Source organism: Centroberyx gerrardi, chromosome 23 (genome assembly GCF_048128805.1).
Source record: "Centroberyx gerrardi isolate f3 chromosome 23, fCenGer3.hap1.cur.20231027, whole genome shotgun sequence".
Taxonomy (NCBI): domain Eukaryota; kingdom Metazoa; phylum Chordata; class Actinopteri; order Beryciformes; family Berycidae; genus Centroberyx; species Centroberyx gerrardi.
Window position 1 is genome coordinate 15,293,040 of NC_136019.1, and position 19,641 is coordinate 15,312,680.

Consider the following 19,641-nt stretch of genomic DNA (forward strand, 5'->3'; position numbering starts at 1 on the left):
CTTATTTCTTTCACTCTCGATTAGAGAGTCAGCTAAATACCAAAATGTAACAAGAGATAGAGTCGGAAGTGTAAAAAAAAAAAAAAAAAAAGGGTGGGAGCAGGAGAGACAGGATGGGAGGAAAAAAGGAGCGCCGGGGAAATGAACTAACAATGAACAGTGAGTTACAATGGAATTACATGCAGACAGGAGGAGGGAGAGAAAAATAGAATCAAAGAGAGATAGAAAGATGGAGATGGCGAGATTGAGAAAAAGCATGTGAGAGGAATGGAACAGGAGGGATGAGGAGAGGTGAGAAAGACAACCAAAGATAGAGAGAGAGAGGGAGAGAGAGAGAGAGAGGTGGAAGGTCAACCACAGCCACATGTGAAGTGTGGGATTGACATCTGGACTCCTCCATCTCTGCTCCTCCTCCTCCTCCTCTCTCGCTTCCTCTCCTCCTCTCTCGCTCTCTGCTCATATTTTGCATTTTTTTGCCCCACTCACTCACTCCGTGTCCGTCTCTCTGTCTTTTATGGGATCTCACTTCCCCGTTCTTTCTCTCTCTCCTGTCTCATTCTTTCTTCATCTCTCAGTCGCTGTCTCTTCCTCCTCTCGTGTCTACTTTCTGTCTGTGTGGTCTTTCACTTATTTTTTGTTTCCTCTCTGTCTTGTTCCTTCTTTCTGTCTCTCCTTCTGTTTCGATCTCCTCTCTATGTTTTTCACTGACATACTCCATTAATACAGAACAGGGTTAGTTTGTTAGCGGTACAATATGCTAAACATGTCTTTTTTTTAAAATCATATCTGCTTTACTAAACACCTCATGTCCCTTATAAAATAATTTCCTGGTTCTTTTCCTTACACTGTCCATTCATAGTTTCGGAAGTTACATTAGCTGTGTTCGATCAGATAAAGGCCAGTTTTACCAGCTTTGTTTCTTTATTTTGGTTTTTAAATTGGTCTTAAATGCAATTCCAGGTAGCACTGAAAAGGTCTTAAAAAGTCAGAAAGAGGCATTAAGTACTCTATCACCTTTAATCACCATCTTTTGATGACCAGCAGGAGTTGCAACAACATTGATAGAACTTGTCTCCTACACAAGTCTCTGGCACAGCCCCCCAACTCACCCTTCCCTTCCCTATGGTAGCCTGCTATTAATGTAAACAGTAAAGTCATATTTAAGTAAGCCAGCTAATTATAGAAGAGAACAGAAACGTCTAGTGAAGAGATAACACACACCATGCAAAAGGCCGGAAAGTGAGATCTGAAAGCCGGAAATCAACCCCCCATACATATATGGTCAGTTTGTGTTATGGGGCAGTAAAAATCGTTTTTACTGTCCCGCACTTTTAAGGCTTTGCAAAACCAGCATACAATAGAGCATGGCACTAAAACACTGCTAAGGTTAGGAATTCCATTCCCTGTGTGATGATTAGATTAGATGAAACTTAAATGATCCCTGTGGGGACACATTATGGGAGAACAAATTGTGTGACCAGGCGAGCAAACATGCATCGCAGCTATCCACATTATCAGATTTACAGATGGCGGGAATATATACACAGAAATATGTGAAGAATGTGCAGATGAACACTTGGGTACTTTTCCTTTCTCTTTTTGAGTATTATGTATTAATCATTCGTCTTTTTTTTTTTTCAATCTACCTCTACTATTTTCTATCGCTTATTTTCCTTCCCTTCCCCACCCCTCTGCTCCCTCGTTCCTCTCCTCTCTCTGGAGTCCAAAGGTTATTAGCAACTGTCATCAACCTTTACCATGTTGCCAAAGCAGCAGCTCACACACACACACACACACACACACACACACTGAGTACACACTGACCCTCTTTCTCACACCACTAGTCCAAGCTGTCTCTCCTTTACTGGCTCTCTTAGTAACACACACACACACACACACACACACACACACACACAGCATTATGCATTACGGCCGACCAAAGGTGCATTTGGAGCAGCCACTTTTATCAGTTTCTCACTAATGGCTTTCTCCTGACTGGTATTATGCAACACACACACACACACACACACACACACACACACACACACACACACACACACACACACACACACACACACATTCATCAGTGGCAGACAGAACATAACACAAAAAGCCATATTTAACTTTGTGTGTGTGTGTCTATCCACATGTGTATGCCTTAATAGACTTGTGATGGTCAAGAGGGGCTCATTAGCGTGTGTGTGTGGGTCTGGCTATGTAAGTCTCCAGGCTTTGGGGGAGGTGTGTGTGTGTGTGTGTGTGTGTGTGTGTGTGTGTGTGTGTGTGTGTGTGTGTGTGTGTGAGGGTCAGGTAATGAGGGTGTTTGTCGGAAGGCCAGAGCATCTGGAGGGGGTCTGGAGAAAGAGGTGGTCTTCAATCAATTATGGAGGGGAAAAAGGACAGAAAATAGGAGTGGAAGAGAGAGAGAAGGAGAGTGAGTGAATGGAAGAGTTGATTGATGGAGAGAAAGAGAGAGAGAGGGGAATGAAAAGGAAGGAAGGAAGGAAGCGAGGAGAGACTTCAGAAGGATTCTACATATGGTGGTTAATTAGGGAGTGGGGTGAGGTCCAATTATAGACCTACCACCCACTCACACACAGACACACACCATAGGGTGCACGGTGTCTATGGTAAACAAGGTGTGTGTGTGTGTGTGTGTGTGTGTGTTGGGGGGGGGGGTTACTCCTAATGGTTCCCTTGCTAGGTTTCTCTTAACCTTAACAATAACGTGTTACCCATTGCTTTATCAAACACACAAAAACCCTGAGTAGGAATAAGCGAGTAACATGAATGAATGAATGAATGCAGAGTCCAGTAACGTTTTTGCATGTTGAGTTTAGAAGTACACATGCAAAGATGGGAAGAGTGATGACAGACATGATATGAGAGAGAGCGGTGTTTGTCATGCCTTGTGGTTAGAAAGACAACACTAGAAAGAAACTGCCAAGTATGTAAAACTCGACATGCAAATATAGCTCAACATGCAAATATATCAGACCACAGTAGACTGTCTGTGTGTGTGTGTGTGTGTGTGTGTGTGTGTGTGTGTATATGTGTGTCCCCTTGATTGTGTTTGCATGAAATGTTTTCATATTTCAGTTCATGGATATATAGGTTGTGTTCCTGTGTGTGTGTGTGTGTGTGTGTGTGTGTGTGTGTGTGTGTGTCTGGTCCCAGTGGAATTCCCCATCTACGGCAGTGTATAGTGACACTGGATACCCAATCTGTCAGGAGAGAGAGAGAGAGAGAGAGAGAGACAGAGGTAGAGAGAGAGATAGGGAAAGAGGGAGAGAAAAGGAGGGAGGGGGAAGAGGGAAACAAGGAGAATGAGGTAAGGGCAGATGGAGAGATGGCCATTAAATGTGTCATCCAAAAAAGCAAAATGAATACAGAGAGACAGAAATGAGAATTTTTAATTTACCTTATTCCCACGGTGGCCATGTTGAACACTTGGGGTGGGAAACTCTACCTTTTAGATTAGCCTATATAGAAAACTAGCATTAGGCTACTTGAACACATAATTGAGGACTTCAGATATAATTATTAAATTAGCCAGCAACCTCAGGAACAACAACGACTGCTTGAATTTAGCAGGGAACTTAGCTAGCCAGTTAGCTACTATAGCTAGGCTACATTTTGGTAGCTAGCTATAGTGGACCACATTAATTACCTTAACATATGAACCTATATCACACCTCATTCTTGAAATATATTTGTTTGTAATATGTTTTTCAGTGGGGAATCTGTAAAATTATAAATAGTTGTTCAAATCCCAATGTTTGTGCGATGTGCATCTTGGTAGCTTGTACAACAGTAGGACAAAGCTGGACTGCTCTTCCAGGTAGACTCTCCCACCCTGAATCTGATGTAAGTTAAAAATGGCTGCCATGGTAAAAGGGTCTATATAAGAGAGAGATGATATTCTCTTTTAATACTGCTGACAGAAACATTGACTATTGTCCTTACATGGACGCACTCCTGTCCCTCCACCCGTCCCTTCTCTTGTTGAGCGAGACATTGCAATAATCTGACTAGTGTAAAAGTCAAAGACTAGATGGACACTCTTCTCTTCTTCTCCCTCGTTCTCCATTCCTCCCTCTGTCCTCTCCTCTGACTCTAAACCCCAGTCACTGTTGCACCAATTGTGCATAGCAGAGCCAGGGATAGAAAGAGTTTGTTTAGGTTGTATGAGTGTGTGTGTGTGTGTATGGGCGCCATATAGTCGCCTCTGCTCAAGAAGTAAGAAGTGTTGGCTTTAACATAACAATGCCCTCTCTCTCCAACATTATACAGGTCAGTTAGTATAGTTCCGCATGGTGGATGGAAATGAGCCTTGACTTGCCTATATTCTATTTCATATCATATTTAACAGCACAAAATGTGGTTGAGGCAGCATTTTTTTATACTAAAAAGAAAGTAGAATAGTGTTAACACGCCCTAAGAAACCATCATAGCACATGCATAGCATAGCAATCACTCTTTTGGGGGCAACTTTTAGGGCAACAGTGCGGACATTGTCTCAGCATTGTTGTGTGTTGATTATTTAGGAACTTTTTTACTGATAAGTGTTCAAAAATTACTTGTTATATCACAGCCTTAAGGTGGTAATCATTCTACAAAAATGGTGTACAGTTTTCCAATGCTTCCAATGGTTTCAGAGCATAAACAATGGTCACGAGCACAATGTGTCTTGCAGTGCATAGTGCATGTTTGAAGTTAAACTCTGTCTAAGTTTGACGCGTCATGCTTTGACTGGGTTTTCTATGGTAGCATAGCAGCAGTATTGCTAGTTAACCTGTTTGCTAGTTAGTACTGAGTGGTGTTTCTTGTGGTTTCAAACGCTCCAGTCTCATCACTGCATAACTATGAGCTAAGGATGTCCAGTTTGAAAATCTCTGACTCTATTGCTTATTAAGGTCTCATGATTATGTTGGACATGAGACTTTGATTTTATGCTCTCTCCCTTCTCTCCTGACCTTTTGTTTTTATCTTTTTCACTTTACCCTCCATCCCTCCTTCATTACCTCTGTCTATTCTTTCCCAACCTTAACCCTTTCTCCTGTCCCTCCATTTCTCCTACCCTCTCTTACTTCCCGCCTCTCTTCCTTCTTTTGTCCCACTCCCAATTCTAACCCGTTCCCTATTAGCCTACCTTGGAGCCTAAACTGAAGGTATGTTTAAAAAGAAAAATGCTGTACGCTTCTCCAGGAACCTGGACTAAACTTGCCAGTATGGGGACTACTTATAACTTATGGTAATAACTGCGTACCTTCAGGCAAAGAACCATATAAATCTGTTATGAGATGTTTGGAACATCAAACATAACTCTACATCACCTGAAAGTACACAACCTCTACTGTCTGTAACTATGAAAGTACACAACCTCTACTGTCTTACTTACATGTCACTTCAAGTTATTTTTTAAATAATGACAGTGGAAAGATTATCTCTCTGAAAATTTAAAACAGGCTTCTATGGTTCTTAATCTGAAGAATCCAATTATTGGTTGTTCTTCTAGCCCTGTTTCATAACAAGCCAATAAATTATCCCTCCATTTAAGGCAAGCACCAAGTCCTTAAACAGTCCTTTACAGTGTCCTATAAAGTCATAATTTCATATCGGCAAATTTGCTTGCCTCTGTTTTTCAGCTCACTGAGTTCATTGTGAAATGGATTTGCATTAATTATTTTATTCTAGGGTGTGTTGGGCAGTATTTAAAGACACAATCCCCATTCAAATCAGCGTTCTTGAACGGTTGTTTGGCCGGTTCACTAAGATGGCCACCATAAAAGGTTTGTTAATGTTGATATGGAAATTTACATTGTAACCGATGTGTTACCATGGCGAAGACATCATTTGACTGCTCAGTCCAGTGTTCCACATTAAATAACGCTCATTAACATATCACCATTATGAAAACTCGACAGTAGCCGTCTTAGTTGTCTTAGGAGTTTAGCATCACGCATCAGGAAATACCTTATGTTATGTATCCGTTCAGATTCTGTGGTTAGACGTTTGTGTGTTGCATTATAGTAAACATATTGCCACTGATGTTGTGTGAGTGGGAAAGAGTTTACAGACGGTTGCCAAGCAGATCTTTCTCTCTAACCCCTCTAGCCGTCAGTGGAGCTCAGACTCAAGGTAATGATGGTGATGATGATGCTGGTGTTGATGCTCATGATGACATATGTAAACATGAGTCATCGGTCACTGTAATAACAAACAATCTGGATCATCATTGTTTGCAGGGGTGACTGGACTGTGTGTTTGTCTGTTGGACCAGAGTATGACCGTTCACCACTATAATTACAGACGCAGTAACTGTGTGTGTGTGTGTGTGTGTGCGTATGTGCGGTCACGGAGTCTCGCGTATGACCCCATAATGATGATGTTGATGACGACGCAGGCTCCTGCGCCATCATTATGTCATACATGAATGAGATCTTCATGTCAGCAAGCCATGTGGTTCCACTGCTTCCCACCATTAAGACAGCTGTTGTGTACACACACACACACACACACACTGCATCTCTGTCTGTTTGTCTATACTCCCATAATGCTAAGGCTCCATAAAACAGCAGATACAGCCATTGCTGCCGTAAACAACATACTTCACATCACACTCTCCTTCTATATCGCCATGTCACTGAGGAATACTCATATATAATGCTTTCTTTTATGCCAGCAGTTAAGTTCGGTGTTTCTTAAACTATGGCTTGGGAACAGAAATGGGTCACAGGGGCCTGCTTCTTTTGGGGCCCCTCCATGAGCCCACTGCACATAAGAAGAGCACTAAATTTAGTGCTGTCCAAGGTCCCTGCCTCATTAAAATCTACAGGTTGTCCTGTCTTGCGGCGACCAAGCAGAAATAGGCCCACGACTCATTTAGGATCCCGATCTGTAGTTTCAGAAACACTGCTGTAGTGCTCTAAGTGCTTTGTGGCCTCAATGCTGGGCTGGGCAGTTTATCACTCCACTTGAAACTGTGTTGTGTGTGTGTGTGTGTGTGTGTGAGAGAGAGCGAGAGAGATGGTGTGTCTGCATCCATTACTGGAGGAACGAAGAAGGTATGTGTGTGTGTGTTCAATCATAACCTTCTATATTTGTTTTGTCTTCTAGGAGCCCAACAGTGGCCCACCCACCCTGGTGACTCTGAAAGTCGACCCAGATGGATTCTTCCTCTACTGGACTGGAGGAGCCAACCTGGTGAGTCACACACACATACACACACACACACACACACACACACACTGGTCCCTCTCAAACCACAATGGAAGGTCGCACATACAAGCTCGCAAATGCGCACACAAACACAAACAGGCCACTCAAAAGCCGACCACAATGGATTTTTAATGTACCAGCATAAGTGCCCATATTACACTTTGTTCTCTACTTTAACTCTTCTGCAGTTAACTTCTGCACTCCCTCTTCTTCCAGACACTTTAGCTCTCTGTTTTTCTGACTTCTTCTCTATTACTCCCTCTCTCTCTCTCCTTGTGGTTTTGTCTAGTCCATTAGTTCGAGCAAAATGGGTTTCACTTGATCAATTTCTCTCTCTCTATTGTTGGCCTCCTCTGTCCTCCTCTTCCTCAATCTCCCTCCTTATCTCTTTGTGGTTTTGATTAGCCTTTTAGTCAAGCGAGAATATCCCTCCATCCACCTCTCTCTCACTCCATCCATCTATCCTTCCCTACAACCATCCTCCGCTCCGTATCTTTGGTCGTTGTACTTAAGCCATTACTTGGCTGACGCTCTTAGCCGGCGCAATTTGCAACGAGTCAGCAGGGTTCAGGGTTTTGCTCAAAGGCATTTTGACAGGACTTGGTTGTGGATGATCACACTGTGTATCAAAGGTGCTACATGCAGCCTTTTAACATCAATAAATCATTACCACATTAATTTTCTAATAATAATAATTACTGCAAATGAATGGGACCACTGCTGAGAAGATTGTCAGCTTCTATTTGCCTCTACAATGCATTTTACATTGTGTGCTGGATTGCTGGATTGCTTTATGGCACAACAGGAGGTTTACTTTATGGCACAAAACCGGAAGAGTGGCAATGGCAGATGGTGGAACAAGTAAAAGGCTGATTGGAAAATAACTTCAAACATATTTATCCTCTTCAGTAAAGAGACAGACACCAGAAAACAACGGGATTTATGGGAAATGTGGTCTTAATTTTGAGAAACACTAGCAGTAACACTACCAATCATCTCAACTGTGGTCTTAATTGTTTTATGGTTATTATTCCAAGGCATCACAACTAATTGATATATTGATGTTTAAAAAAGATACACATAGCACCTTTAAGGGGATTGAACCAGTGACCTTATTTTTATGAGACGGTCATTCTGTGGGACCTGGGATAATCTCTTTCTCTCTCTATCTCTACCTCTCTATCTTTATGGCTCTCCATTAGTGTAGTCTAAATATCCCTTTCTCTATAAATCCTCCCTCTTTCTTCTCTTCTGTCTTCTCCCTCCTGTCTCCTCTCTATCTCTCTCTTTATCTCTCTAGTCTTTCTCTGCCCATTAGTCTAGCCCATTATTAAACCGCCACCTCTTCATCCATCCCCATCTCTCTCTCTCTCTCTCTGTCTCTTTCTCTCTCTCTCTCTTAACCCTCCATCCTCCCTCTATCCCATCATCCCTCCCTCTATCCCTCCGTGTACTCTATATGTCTGTTTGCCTGGTGAGACCATTGTGAGGCCTCTTGGATCGAATGACATTTCAGGGCAACTCAATTAAATTACCTCTCCACCGCACCCATCCATTGTCTCCGTCTCCCTCTTTTCTCCCTCTCTCTCTCGTATACACTCTCCCTCTCTTTATTTTTGGACGTCTATTTACCCTAAAGGCATGTATGGAATGAACTGTAGATACCCAGTATTATCACTGGCCTGCGTCTGCCTGAGTGTGTGTGTGAAGATGTAAGTATCTGTGAAAGTGTGTGTGTGTGTGTGTGTGTGTGTGTGCATATCTGGGCCAGATCATGCGTCATTTTGTCTGTCTGTACGTGTGTGTTCATGCGTGCATTTACCAGACAGAGGCTTAAAATACTTATCTCATTCTGCTGTCTTGCTTGTGTGTGTGTGTGTGTGTGTGTGTGTGTGTAGTATTGGGATACTAGGCCATTCGTAGCCTGAGGTATATCTGTGACACTGTTTAACACAGAGTCACACTGTCAGTCATTAAAGACTCTTCACCATTATGATGATGAAGCCTCTGTACATGGTGACTGCAAACAGTTTTATAAAGACACACACAGCTTGTTTTGTAGCATCTCACCAGCTGTCACATGACGTGTCTGGTAGAGGAAGGTATGACTCGGCCACAGAGAGATGGAGAGAGTCAGAGAAAGAAAGCAAAAGACAAAAGGAGATGGAGAGGGAAGAGAAAAACAGAGAAACGGAGAGACAGACAGACCAGAAGGCAGATCAGCTCTTTCCGAGCCTCTGTAAGCCTAATTATCTGTCTTGGTCAAAGGACTATGGCTCTTAAACTGGCTGCAAGGCGTTTGGTAGCCCAGATCCAGCCATGCAAATCAATCTCGTTTTCATTCATATTGGATTGTCAAATTTTATATTTAAGCTACAATATGCAGACACAACCCAGCTCACTGCTGGCCATGCCCACAGCGGTGGTATATGCCCCAAAACATCCTGAACATCATTGAAAAGCCAATTTCAGGCAAACTGATGGATTTAGGCATGTACACACAGGATCACAGACAGACACAGACAGAAATTTTTATTTGGCGACATGTTTGTCACTAAGCGCTCATTGCTGTGGTGTTTCTGTACTTCGCTTCCCAGAGATCAGCTGTCAATCAAACAGTGTGTCCAGTACTGTGACGATTTTTCCCGGGAAGGAGCTACCAGACAGCGGGTGTTTAGAACAGCAAATGGAAAAGCTTTAATGAACTGGATATAGGCTGAATCACTGTTGGGTTATAACAGTCTGCGATGGAGACATTTATTTGTATGAAAATGTCACGGATTATTACTTTTAAGCATTATAGAAGTGGACTTCTGATTGGAACACCGCAGGTTCAAATCTTTCCACTTGCTCAGAAAGGTAGGAATATGTACGCCTGAATGTGTATGTACTGTAACTTATTTTCAGTTTTCCATGAGGCCCATTTCAGAATGACGGAGGTAGCGACTTCAGCGATCCCAGAATGTAGCTTTAACTCAGTTCTCCGGGTCCTCAAGAGATTTTGAACCGGAGATGAATAGAAGGAGGACACGGCAGCACAGATATCCAGCTATTATTAATGAGCACAATTAATACACTTTTACACTGATGACAAGGCTATTCTGGATGGAACCCATTTCTCTGATTAGAGGCACCCAAAATATTTGGACTGCAGTACAGTTTGGAATGTTGCAGCTCTGCCCTTTTACTACTTTAGATGTCAAAATGATACTAAAGGCTGAAGTACAGATGTGTAGTTTTGATGTGAGGATTTATTCCATTTGGATTAACATGTTTTGTACATGGTATATCGAAATTCAGGGTGCCCAAAGGAAAGGGGTAGAAGTGGATTGTGTTCAGTAAAGTAGTCAGTTTTAGTTTCTCACCAAAGACACACAAGGACGTCTAAAAGTCTGCAACCCAAAACTGTCACCAGCGTCTTTCAACAGCACGCTCAACTGGAGAAAAGAGGGTGGAATGTACCACGTGTAAAGGTGAAAAGGACACAGTACTGATATTGCATTTTATTTGGGACAGGCACACACATACCCTTCAAATGAAAGCTCAGTCTCTGTGGATTTGATTTTTTTGAGGGATCGGCACTCCTCATAGAGGATATATTTTGTTGAAACACACGCTCTCTTTCCCCCACTTCCAACTACAGTTAAAGAGGACACAGATTTGGCTATTAATAATGATAGGAATGCACCAATATACAGTGGATACCATGCTGTATTGATGTAATGTAGGGTATCGGTATCAAAGAATTTTCCCAATACCAAAATTCTCACCCGATAGATCTTTCTGCTTTTTTTTTAATCCGAGCCCTGTTGGTCCAATGACACCAAATGCTGGTTTAAGTCTGTATTGTTTAGTAAAAGTGATAAGTTGGATTGGTACCCAATATTGACCAATACTTAAAGTCACAATGAAACAGCATTTTCAGTGCGTCGTGCTTCCTTATTTCTGTTGAAACAGGATGTTTATTTACACTTACTGGTACGCGATGAAGTCACCACTAAAGTAACACGGTTTCCTGGGAAGTAAAAGTAATGGGGTTTTGATATAAAAATACAAGAAAATAATTTTTTTGTAATTTTTTTGTTAAATAGGTGTTTATCATGGCATGTGAAATTAGCAAACGAGGTGAAAAAATCATCTTCATTTTCACTGTGATCTTTTAGTACTCGGAACTGATATCGGCACTGAAAAAAATGGCATTGTGCAATCCCTGCTTGATGATCTTAATCTGTTCACTTTTACATCAGTAACAGTGCGGTTCTTCAAGTTGCTTTTCTTCTTAATTTCTGCTCTAGCACACAGTATACAGTTGAAGAGATGGGACAGATGGGGAATGCCAAGCCATTAGATCATGCTGAACATGCAGACCTATTATAATTCATTCTATGTCACTGCTGTAACCATGAGGTAATGCTACAAGGAAAGTTAAAACAGAAGGTTGTTAGGAATTTCAAAACAAGCGCTCTACCATGTTGCCTTTCTCCTCCTCCTTCCATCATCCTGCTATCAGCCTCTTTCCATTCCTCCCCCTCCCCGCTGTCCTTGTCTTTATTTGAATCTCTGCCTCTTTCTTCTAACCTTTTCTATTTGAGCTCTCGTTTCCTAACCTTTCCTCCTTTCCTTTTCTTCAAACCTGGCTTCTCTCGCTCCCTCCCTCCCTCTCTCCTTTTGTATATCTTTCTTAATATCTTTCCTGTCACCTTCTCTTCAGAGTTAATCTCCCCTGCTTCTGCTTTTATGTTTATATCCCGTCCTCCCTTCCATTCCTGCCTCCTTTCCATGTTCTTTTGTTTCATTTGTCTCCATCTCTTTCCTGTCACTTTCTCGCCAGGCCTCACTTTGCTTAACCTTTTCACCTTTAAATATCTCCACACCTCCCTCCCTCCCTTCGGCGTCTCTTTTTCTTTTGTTTCATCTGTCTCCGTCTCTTTCCTGCCACCTTTTTTTCACCGCGCCATTCGTACCGCTCCACCGTTCAGCATTGTTTCCCTCCCTCTGCCTGATATTTTCTTTCGATCAATCCCTTTCTCCATCCCTCCGAAGTGACCTTCTGCTCTGACGTCGCTCTCGCTCTTCCTCTCCTTGCTCCCTTCTTCCTTCCTGCCCTGCCTTTTCTTAGTTATCTCTCTCCATCTTTGTGTAATGTTCACAAGTATCGCTTACGAAACTCTGTGCTTAGAGCACAGAATTTCCCATAATGCTTGAGTCAACGACCAGATAACAAGCAACTGTCAGAAACACACACACACACACACACACACACATCCAGTGGCTTGGTAGTGAAAGGAGGAAGACACACCCCACATGCTCCATTCAGCACTTTAATTGAACTTTCTCTTCTCTCTCTCTTTCTTTTTCCTTTTCTTTCTTTCTTTCTCTCTTTCTTTCTGTCTTTCTGTCTGTCTTTCTGGCTTTCCGTCTTTCTGTCTCTCTCTCTCCACCATCTGCACCTCAAGATAAAGTTTCGGTCAGTAAATAATTTGACCTTGGGAGAGTTCACTTTATCTAACTGGGATAATCTGCTTGGCACAGCTGTACGCGCTTGTGATTTATAGTACAGTTATTATTCCCTGGGTGTTCTGGGAGCATAAAGTCGGGGGAGTAGGGTATGGAAGGGTTAAATTGAATAGAAGTATTTTAAATATGATGACAGCAGACAGGCCAGACAGTGTTAGTGTAACATGGCTGATACTGCATGATATAGCACCTTGGAGTGATGTACTCCCACGTCGACAATTGATGCAATCCAAAGACGGATCTCTTCCAAGTGGTAGATTTAACAAAACGGTACATACTTCAGGGCCTCCAGACTTGTTCATGTCCAGGATCCCAAAATAGACTCGCTTGAGACCACAGACCCATTTGATTAAGATTTAGTCCCTGATGTAAGCAGATAGGTCTGTAGCCTACTGTAAGAAAACCTCTGACCACAATAGGTGTTAGTATTCAGACTCTCATTGTGTTAACTTTTAATGAATAACATTGAAATTAAAGGTCCAGTGCAATGAGTATTGCATTTCTCAATTCCATAGTATAATTGAACAAAGGAGCTGTTAATGTGAACTTCTGTCGAAATTTGACTAACGCCCTTGGAAAAACTCTCCCTCAGGTTTCAACAGAATCAAACAGGTTTAGAATTCCAATCTACTTCCTGGTGTAAATGATGTCACCCAGGTTTTAATGAATGCTCTGATTGGTTGATGCATAGTTAATGTCAGACAGTAGCCAGCCAGCTACTTGCCAAACTAGCCAAAATCTCTGTGTCTCCATTGTTGCTGGGTGCTGAAGTTCCAACACTTTGTTCCCCAAAATATAGAAATACTGGCTGCATTGGAAGGTTCGGCTCTCACTCATCTTACAAGCTTTGTACCATCTAACCATCAAAAACTGAAAAAGTGATGCTCATTGTTTTAGAAATCAACATCAAACCTCTCCTGATTGAGTTGAAGTCAATGCACTGGATCTTTAAGTTATTCCTCATTTTGCTGTGGACCCCCTGAAACCCCTGCAAGGACCCCCTGAGGGTCCCCGGTCCTCAGTTTGAAAACCAGTGGCGTGCTTCAACTTTTCTGGCTCTGCAGTGCTGGTTGGCGGTTGAACGCTGAACGCAAAGTGCATGCCAGTGGCCGGGGGTTACACAAGTCCCACATGCACATCCCAAATCCACACATCTGTTGCGACATATGCTCGCACCCCCCCCCCCGCTAATCCTGCTATGTCTGTCCTTTTTTTGTCCTCTGGCCAAACTCTCCTCCGCCTCCTCTCTGCGTTTGCAACTTTAATTAGACATTTTAGGCATTTAGCAGATGGGGCTGGGGTTGGGGAGGAGGGCTGAAGAGTTCGGTTTACAGGCTGAGATGGATCTGAAAACACAGCAGTCATTTCACCTCCATTTAGCTGCGGAATGCTGTGGTAGCAGCACGGTCTGGTTGTTAATCAGATCGTCCTCCAGCATGAGGATCTGGGTTCAAGCTTCATGCGACCATACCTACCCTTGAGCAACTCACAGGACAGAAGGTTGTAGTGGAATTTGATGCAGAAGAGGTTCATGTGGTGCTAAAAGTGACTTTTTAAAGGACAGTGGCTGTGTGTTTGGGATATGGGCTTTTTATCATTTGATAGGAGTTAACACCTCAGACCATTGCTCTGTATCCTTTCTTTATTGAGATATCTGGTGGCTATTTTTCGGCGATTCATCACTGCCCAAGACTGCCAGTATGCAAAATGTATAGTCCAAATCAGAATGTTTGTAAACAAACAGATTGGCTATACTTCCGGGTGGATAACTCGCACCTGTCGGCAGCGGAAATCGTTCGTTTTAAGCAGCGGTAAATACGAGTCAACTAAACAAAACATTAGCGATTATGCCGAAATTGGGTTGTGTTTGGGGCTGTAATGCCAAATATAGCTTGGTACATAATGGATTAGGTTTAGGCTTTTTCCGTTTTAAAGCAACCTAACGGAATCAGTGGATACAGATAATAGTTTACAGGCCGTCTGCATCTACAGAACTGGGGACAGGCTGGCAGCAACCACTCATGACCGGGTTTTGCGGCAGGCATTTTCTTACAGGTCAGTAATAAAAATGATAAACGTTGCTGTTGGGTAGCATAACGTGCAAGCTTGCTAGAGTGACAGTAATATAGCCTCTCGGTTTTGCTAGTCTCGTTTGGGTCTAGCACAGCAGTAGCTCCGTTGTGACTGGCACTGCACTGCCAGTCCCAAGGCGTTCCATTAAAAACCGTTCGGGTAAAATCTTTCACTTCGTGCAGGTAAGCTTTCCTGACCGAAATTTTGCCAACATGATAAGCTTTCTGAAATCCTTGAGCCCTTTTCTGTTACACGAGTAAAACATATTGTCAAAGTGCCACAAATGTTTTATCCTCAAGGTTTTTGATGGACAGCGGTTCTAGCACAGCACAAGTAGCACAACACACGCAGTGGTTTGTGATCTGGCTTTGCTATCATACCCTGCTTTACAGTCAAAATAAAAACAGATGGTTAATTTGTATAAGACAGTGGCCAAAACAGAACTTTTAAGCATTTCTAAACATTTTGGTAAAATATAGTAGTTTGTGGACACATGCTTAAATAGGCTATATATTTAGGTTATGTTAGGTTATACACTTACAAATATCAACGACATCAGGAATGTCTCGTTTTCGGTGGACAGCCAGAACTACATAATGTCTGTGTATTTCTAATCACAAGAGCTTAAAAAGGGGTCTTACTTTGGTTACATAACACGAAAAATACTGTAGCGCCGCCGCCGATGCAGCACCACCGACGTTATCCACCCGGAAGTAAGTTCTTTGTTGTTGTGACGTCACACTGATATGGCCTATAGAAGATCTCAGAAATCTACACAAGACTTCACAATTGCTGGAAGTTCCACGCTAACCTGTCAGGTGTCATGTTTTTGTGTGAAAGGTTGCTCCATTGTCTCTTCCTCGGCGGCCGTATTGTGGCACGATGGAGCGACCTTTCAGAACAAAGCAGCGGCACTAAGTTTAGCTGGCATTTTCATCAAATGAAGTGAGTTTCGTGTGTTTTCAGGGTGTCTGAGGTGAAATTTCAGACAGGCCAAAAGCCTATGGCAGTAATGAATCGGTACGAAATCACTACCAGATACCTCCGTAGTGGAAAAAGACACTGAACAATATTCCAATGTAGGACCCACATGTCCTGGTATTGTGCTTTAAAGGGACATGTCACCCATTTTATACAGCCAAAAGTAGGAATACATATGTTTCAAAAGTATATATATTTTTCTTAATACACACTGTATCTTTCCTGTTTCCAGGTACGCTTATCAAATGAATGTTGAATTATGTTAAAGGGTTTGTTAATTGGGTAACATTCATCTAAAATAAACCTAAAAAACTCGATAAAATGATTTCAGAGCTTTCCTTTGACTCCACCAATGCAAGCTTTGAATGGCTGTAATCAACTTCTCATCCATTTTGCACCTGCCAGGTGGAACTAGTGTTCATGAAACCAAATCACATCGGTAGGGAAACAAGGAAATCTGATTGGCTGTTGATGGGCGATGACTGCGAGAAGTTCAGCCATGGCCAACTTCTCTCTGCTGACGAACTTTTTGAGCGTCCACGCATCGAACAAGTTTCCCTGGTCGGTCAGCTCTGTAGGACACTAATGGACTTCAAGTGTTGAGTCCTATTGCTCACAGTGTGAACCTGGGCTAAAACCTGGTTTCCACATGTGCTAGCCAGGCCAGCGCTCACTTATTATTCATGTCACCCGGTTTCCCGTCAAACAACATTTCTGCAATTATTTTCCGTGTTGCCGTTGCCAGCAGGGATGATCTGTCAGTGGAGATGTGGTTTCCAGTAAACCAGTAGAAGCGTGTGATACAGTGTTGCTGAGCTGGTCCTGGTCCTGGTCCTGGTCCTGGCCCAGCGCAGCCTCACTTGCCTCAGTGGGATGGAGCTGAAACGCACCTGGCGCTGCGGCTAATCCTCCCCATCTCTCTGTTTTGTTTCGGCTCTCCGTCGTATTTATCCCTTTCACACTTTAGCTGTCTGCTCTCGCCCTGTTTCCACACTGCTAATCCACCTTCCATTTGTCTTCCTCTCTCTCACTCTCTTTCTTTCTCTCTGTCCCTCCGTCTCGGGGCAGCTGGTAGCCGTCAGAGCGGCGAGGCGACAAAGTGATTCCTGTAATATAAACTGAAGGATGACACTTCCTCTCTCTCTGCTCTCCATCTCTCCTTCCTCGCTCTTCGCTCTTCCCGCCTCCGTCTTCCTCGCTCTCTGCGCTTTCTCTCCCGATGTCGCTCAATCTTTCTCCACTTTTCTCTCCATCTTTACCTCACTCTTTCCCTTCAAAACCTCTCCCATCCTCCCCTCTTCCTTTGCCTTTCACCCCCGTCTCTCATTTTCTCCCCCCTCTGCTCGTCAATGCGTTTTCTCACATGGTCCTTTTTATTTTCCCTCCGTCAAGTTATTGCTCCTTAATTCCTTGCAACAACACTTCTAATCTCTCTCTCTCTCTCTCTTTCTCTCTCTCTCTCTCTCTCTCTCTCTCTCTCTCTCTCTCTCTCTCTCTCTCTCTCTCTCTCTCTCTCTCTCTCTCTCTCTCTCTCTCTCTCTCTCTCTCTCCCTCTCTCGGCGTGGGAAAGTGGGCAGGAAGTTACTCAGACAGGGAGAAGGGGGTTCTGGGGAATCTTGTTGCCCCCTCTTCCCTCCTCCTCCTTCTCTTCCCCGTTTCCCCTTTTCTCTAAATTATGCTCCCTCCTTCTGTTCATCTTTTATCAGTGTTGGCGTCTTTCTTTTCCTTTTCTTTCTTTCTTTCTTTCTTTCTTTCTGTCTTTCTTTCTTTCTTTCTTTCTCTCTCTCTTTCTCCGAGGTGTACAGGTCATGTCAACAGTACCTGGGCTGTGACTTCATTTTTTGCATTTTTGTCCCCGGGGAAGTAATTGTATCACCAGAAAACTCCCATTTACCCTTTAACGGTGTGAAATTGATTTTACACACTGATTGAGGGGCGGGGTCACACACACACACACGCACACACAAGCACACTTCTCTGTTGACCTTAGTAGCTGGGAGGCAGTGTGTCAGTCCTTCCTGTAGTGTCATTTTAACAAACGGCCTAAGGGAACGGCCTGGTGTCACCACAGATGTTCATTCAGTTGCTGGAGGTGTGAAACTGATTTGACGTGTATTTGAATCACATGAAAAGTTGCTTTGTGTGTGTGTGGTGTGTGTGTGTGTGTGTGTGTGTGTGTGTGTGGGGGGGGGGGGGGGGTCGTTGCTTGTAAAGAGAGAGGTTGGCTTTTAAATGCTAATTCGGAATGGCTTCAGTACCCTCCCTTGATACACTGCAACTATATCCAGTTAAACTGGTAATATAAGGTGTGTGTGTGTCCACAGGGCTTAGTTGGAAGTTTATCCAAAATCAGTAATGTTACTGAAGTTGCTGAGCTTGTCTCACGTAATCTGGTACTCCCAACCTGTGTGTGTGTGTGTGTGTGTGTGTGAACGAGCCAGCTAAATCGGTAGTACAATGATTGTTGGCAGGTAGAAGTAGAGATCTAATAGAGATTATCTCCCTGTCTCAAGTCAAACATCCACAAGGAATTAACTTGGAACAAGGGGTTTACATAACACACACACACACACACACACACACACACTCGAGGTCATTCCTGCACACACGTCCAGCGAGCGGCTCGCAGGGGAAGTTGAGTGTGTCAGGTCGATAATGTGACAGCTTCCTCCCTCTCTCTCTCTCTCCTCTCTTTTGGTTTCTTTTCTTCGCTCTGTCACTTTTTCTGTTGACATTATCTGTCACTGCACATGGCACAAGACTGCAGTTTCACTGTCACACACACACACACACACACACACACCCAGCTTTCTCTTCCTCTCTGTCATGAAGAATTGAGACACTGTACAGTATCACATCCATTGTCTGAGCAGACACTTCCTCCAAACATTCTGTGTGTGTGTGTGTGTGTGTGTGTGCACCATATGGTCATCTGTTTCAGTCTCCTGATGAAACTGATGAACCGCCACCTTGTGTGTATCAGGTGGCTGAAAAAGGGGCAAGAGATCTTTTGAAAAGAACACACACACACACACACACACACTTCTGTCTTTCTGCCTGCGCTTTCCACCAACCTCTCTTCCACTCTTCTTATGTTTCTCCCTCTCACTCCCACTTTGCTCCAACAGCTCCAACAAAATCTCTCCAATCAACTTCTCTAGAATCTTCTCTATAAACACTTTTGTGTGTGTGTGTGTGTGGGTGTGTGTGTGGGCGGCTGCACATGCGGGTTTGTTTGTGTACACAGTATTGTGTGTTCACCCCAACTGATCTGTGTGTATTTGTGTTTTGTGAATGATTTATGGTAACTGCAACTATTTTTGTTTTGTGTTTGTGCGTACATGTGTGTGTGTGTGTGTGTGTGTGTTTGTGTGTAGAGTATTGTGTGTTGGGCACAGTTGGCCTGTATTTGTTTGTGCTTTGAGTCATTTGGTATGACTTTACGATTATTTTTTATGATTATTTATTGTTTGTGTGTACATATATGTGTGTGTGTGCATGCGCATTTTATTGATGTTCTTGTTTTTGTTTTGCTTCTCATGAATGATGGCGTTTTTACCCAGCCATTCATTTTGCTGGGCCAGTGTAGTTTCTCATTCTCTCTCTCTCTCTCTCTCTCTCTCCTCTCTATTTATTTTTCTCTCTCTTTCACAATTTCTGTTCTGTCTTTCTCTCTGTCTTTATTTTTCTGTCTCTCTCCTATCTGTTTTTCTCTCCCGGTAGCTTCTAATATTTCACTGGTTGCGGTTCACTCTGACTCTGACAGCTAATTGGCAAAATGTGAAAGTTAATGTACTCGTTCTCATGTTTACTCTCTCTCTTTAATTTCTCCCTCTCCAGATATGAGAG

General features: G+C 43.0%; 1 protein-coding gene across 2 annotated transcripts in view; it reads left to right on the forward strand.

The window, feature by feature from the left end:
- The window catches only part of plcb3 (phospholipase C, beta 3 (phosphatidylinositol-specific)), a 194,893-nt gene that overhangs the window by 141,839 nt on the left and 33,413 nt on the right, over positions 1-19,641 (forward strand). For both annotated transcript variants that reach the window (XR_013507987.1, XM_078291756.1), the window contains exon 3: positions 7,120-7,206. Coding sequence is in view for 1 of the 2 variants with exons in the window: in XM_078291756.1 (XP_078147882.1) it covers positions 7,120-7,206 (87 nt within the window). In the remaining variant the exon portion in view is untranslated. The remainder of the gene's footprint in view (positions 1-7,119; positions 7,207-19,641) is intronic.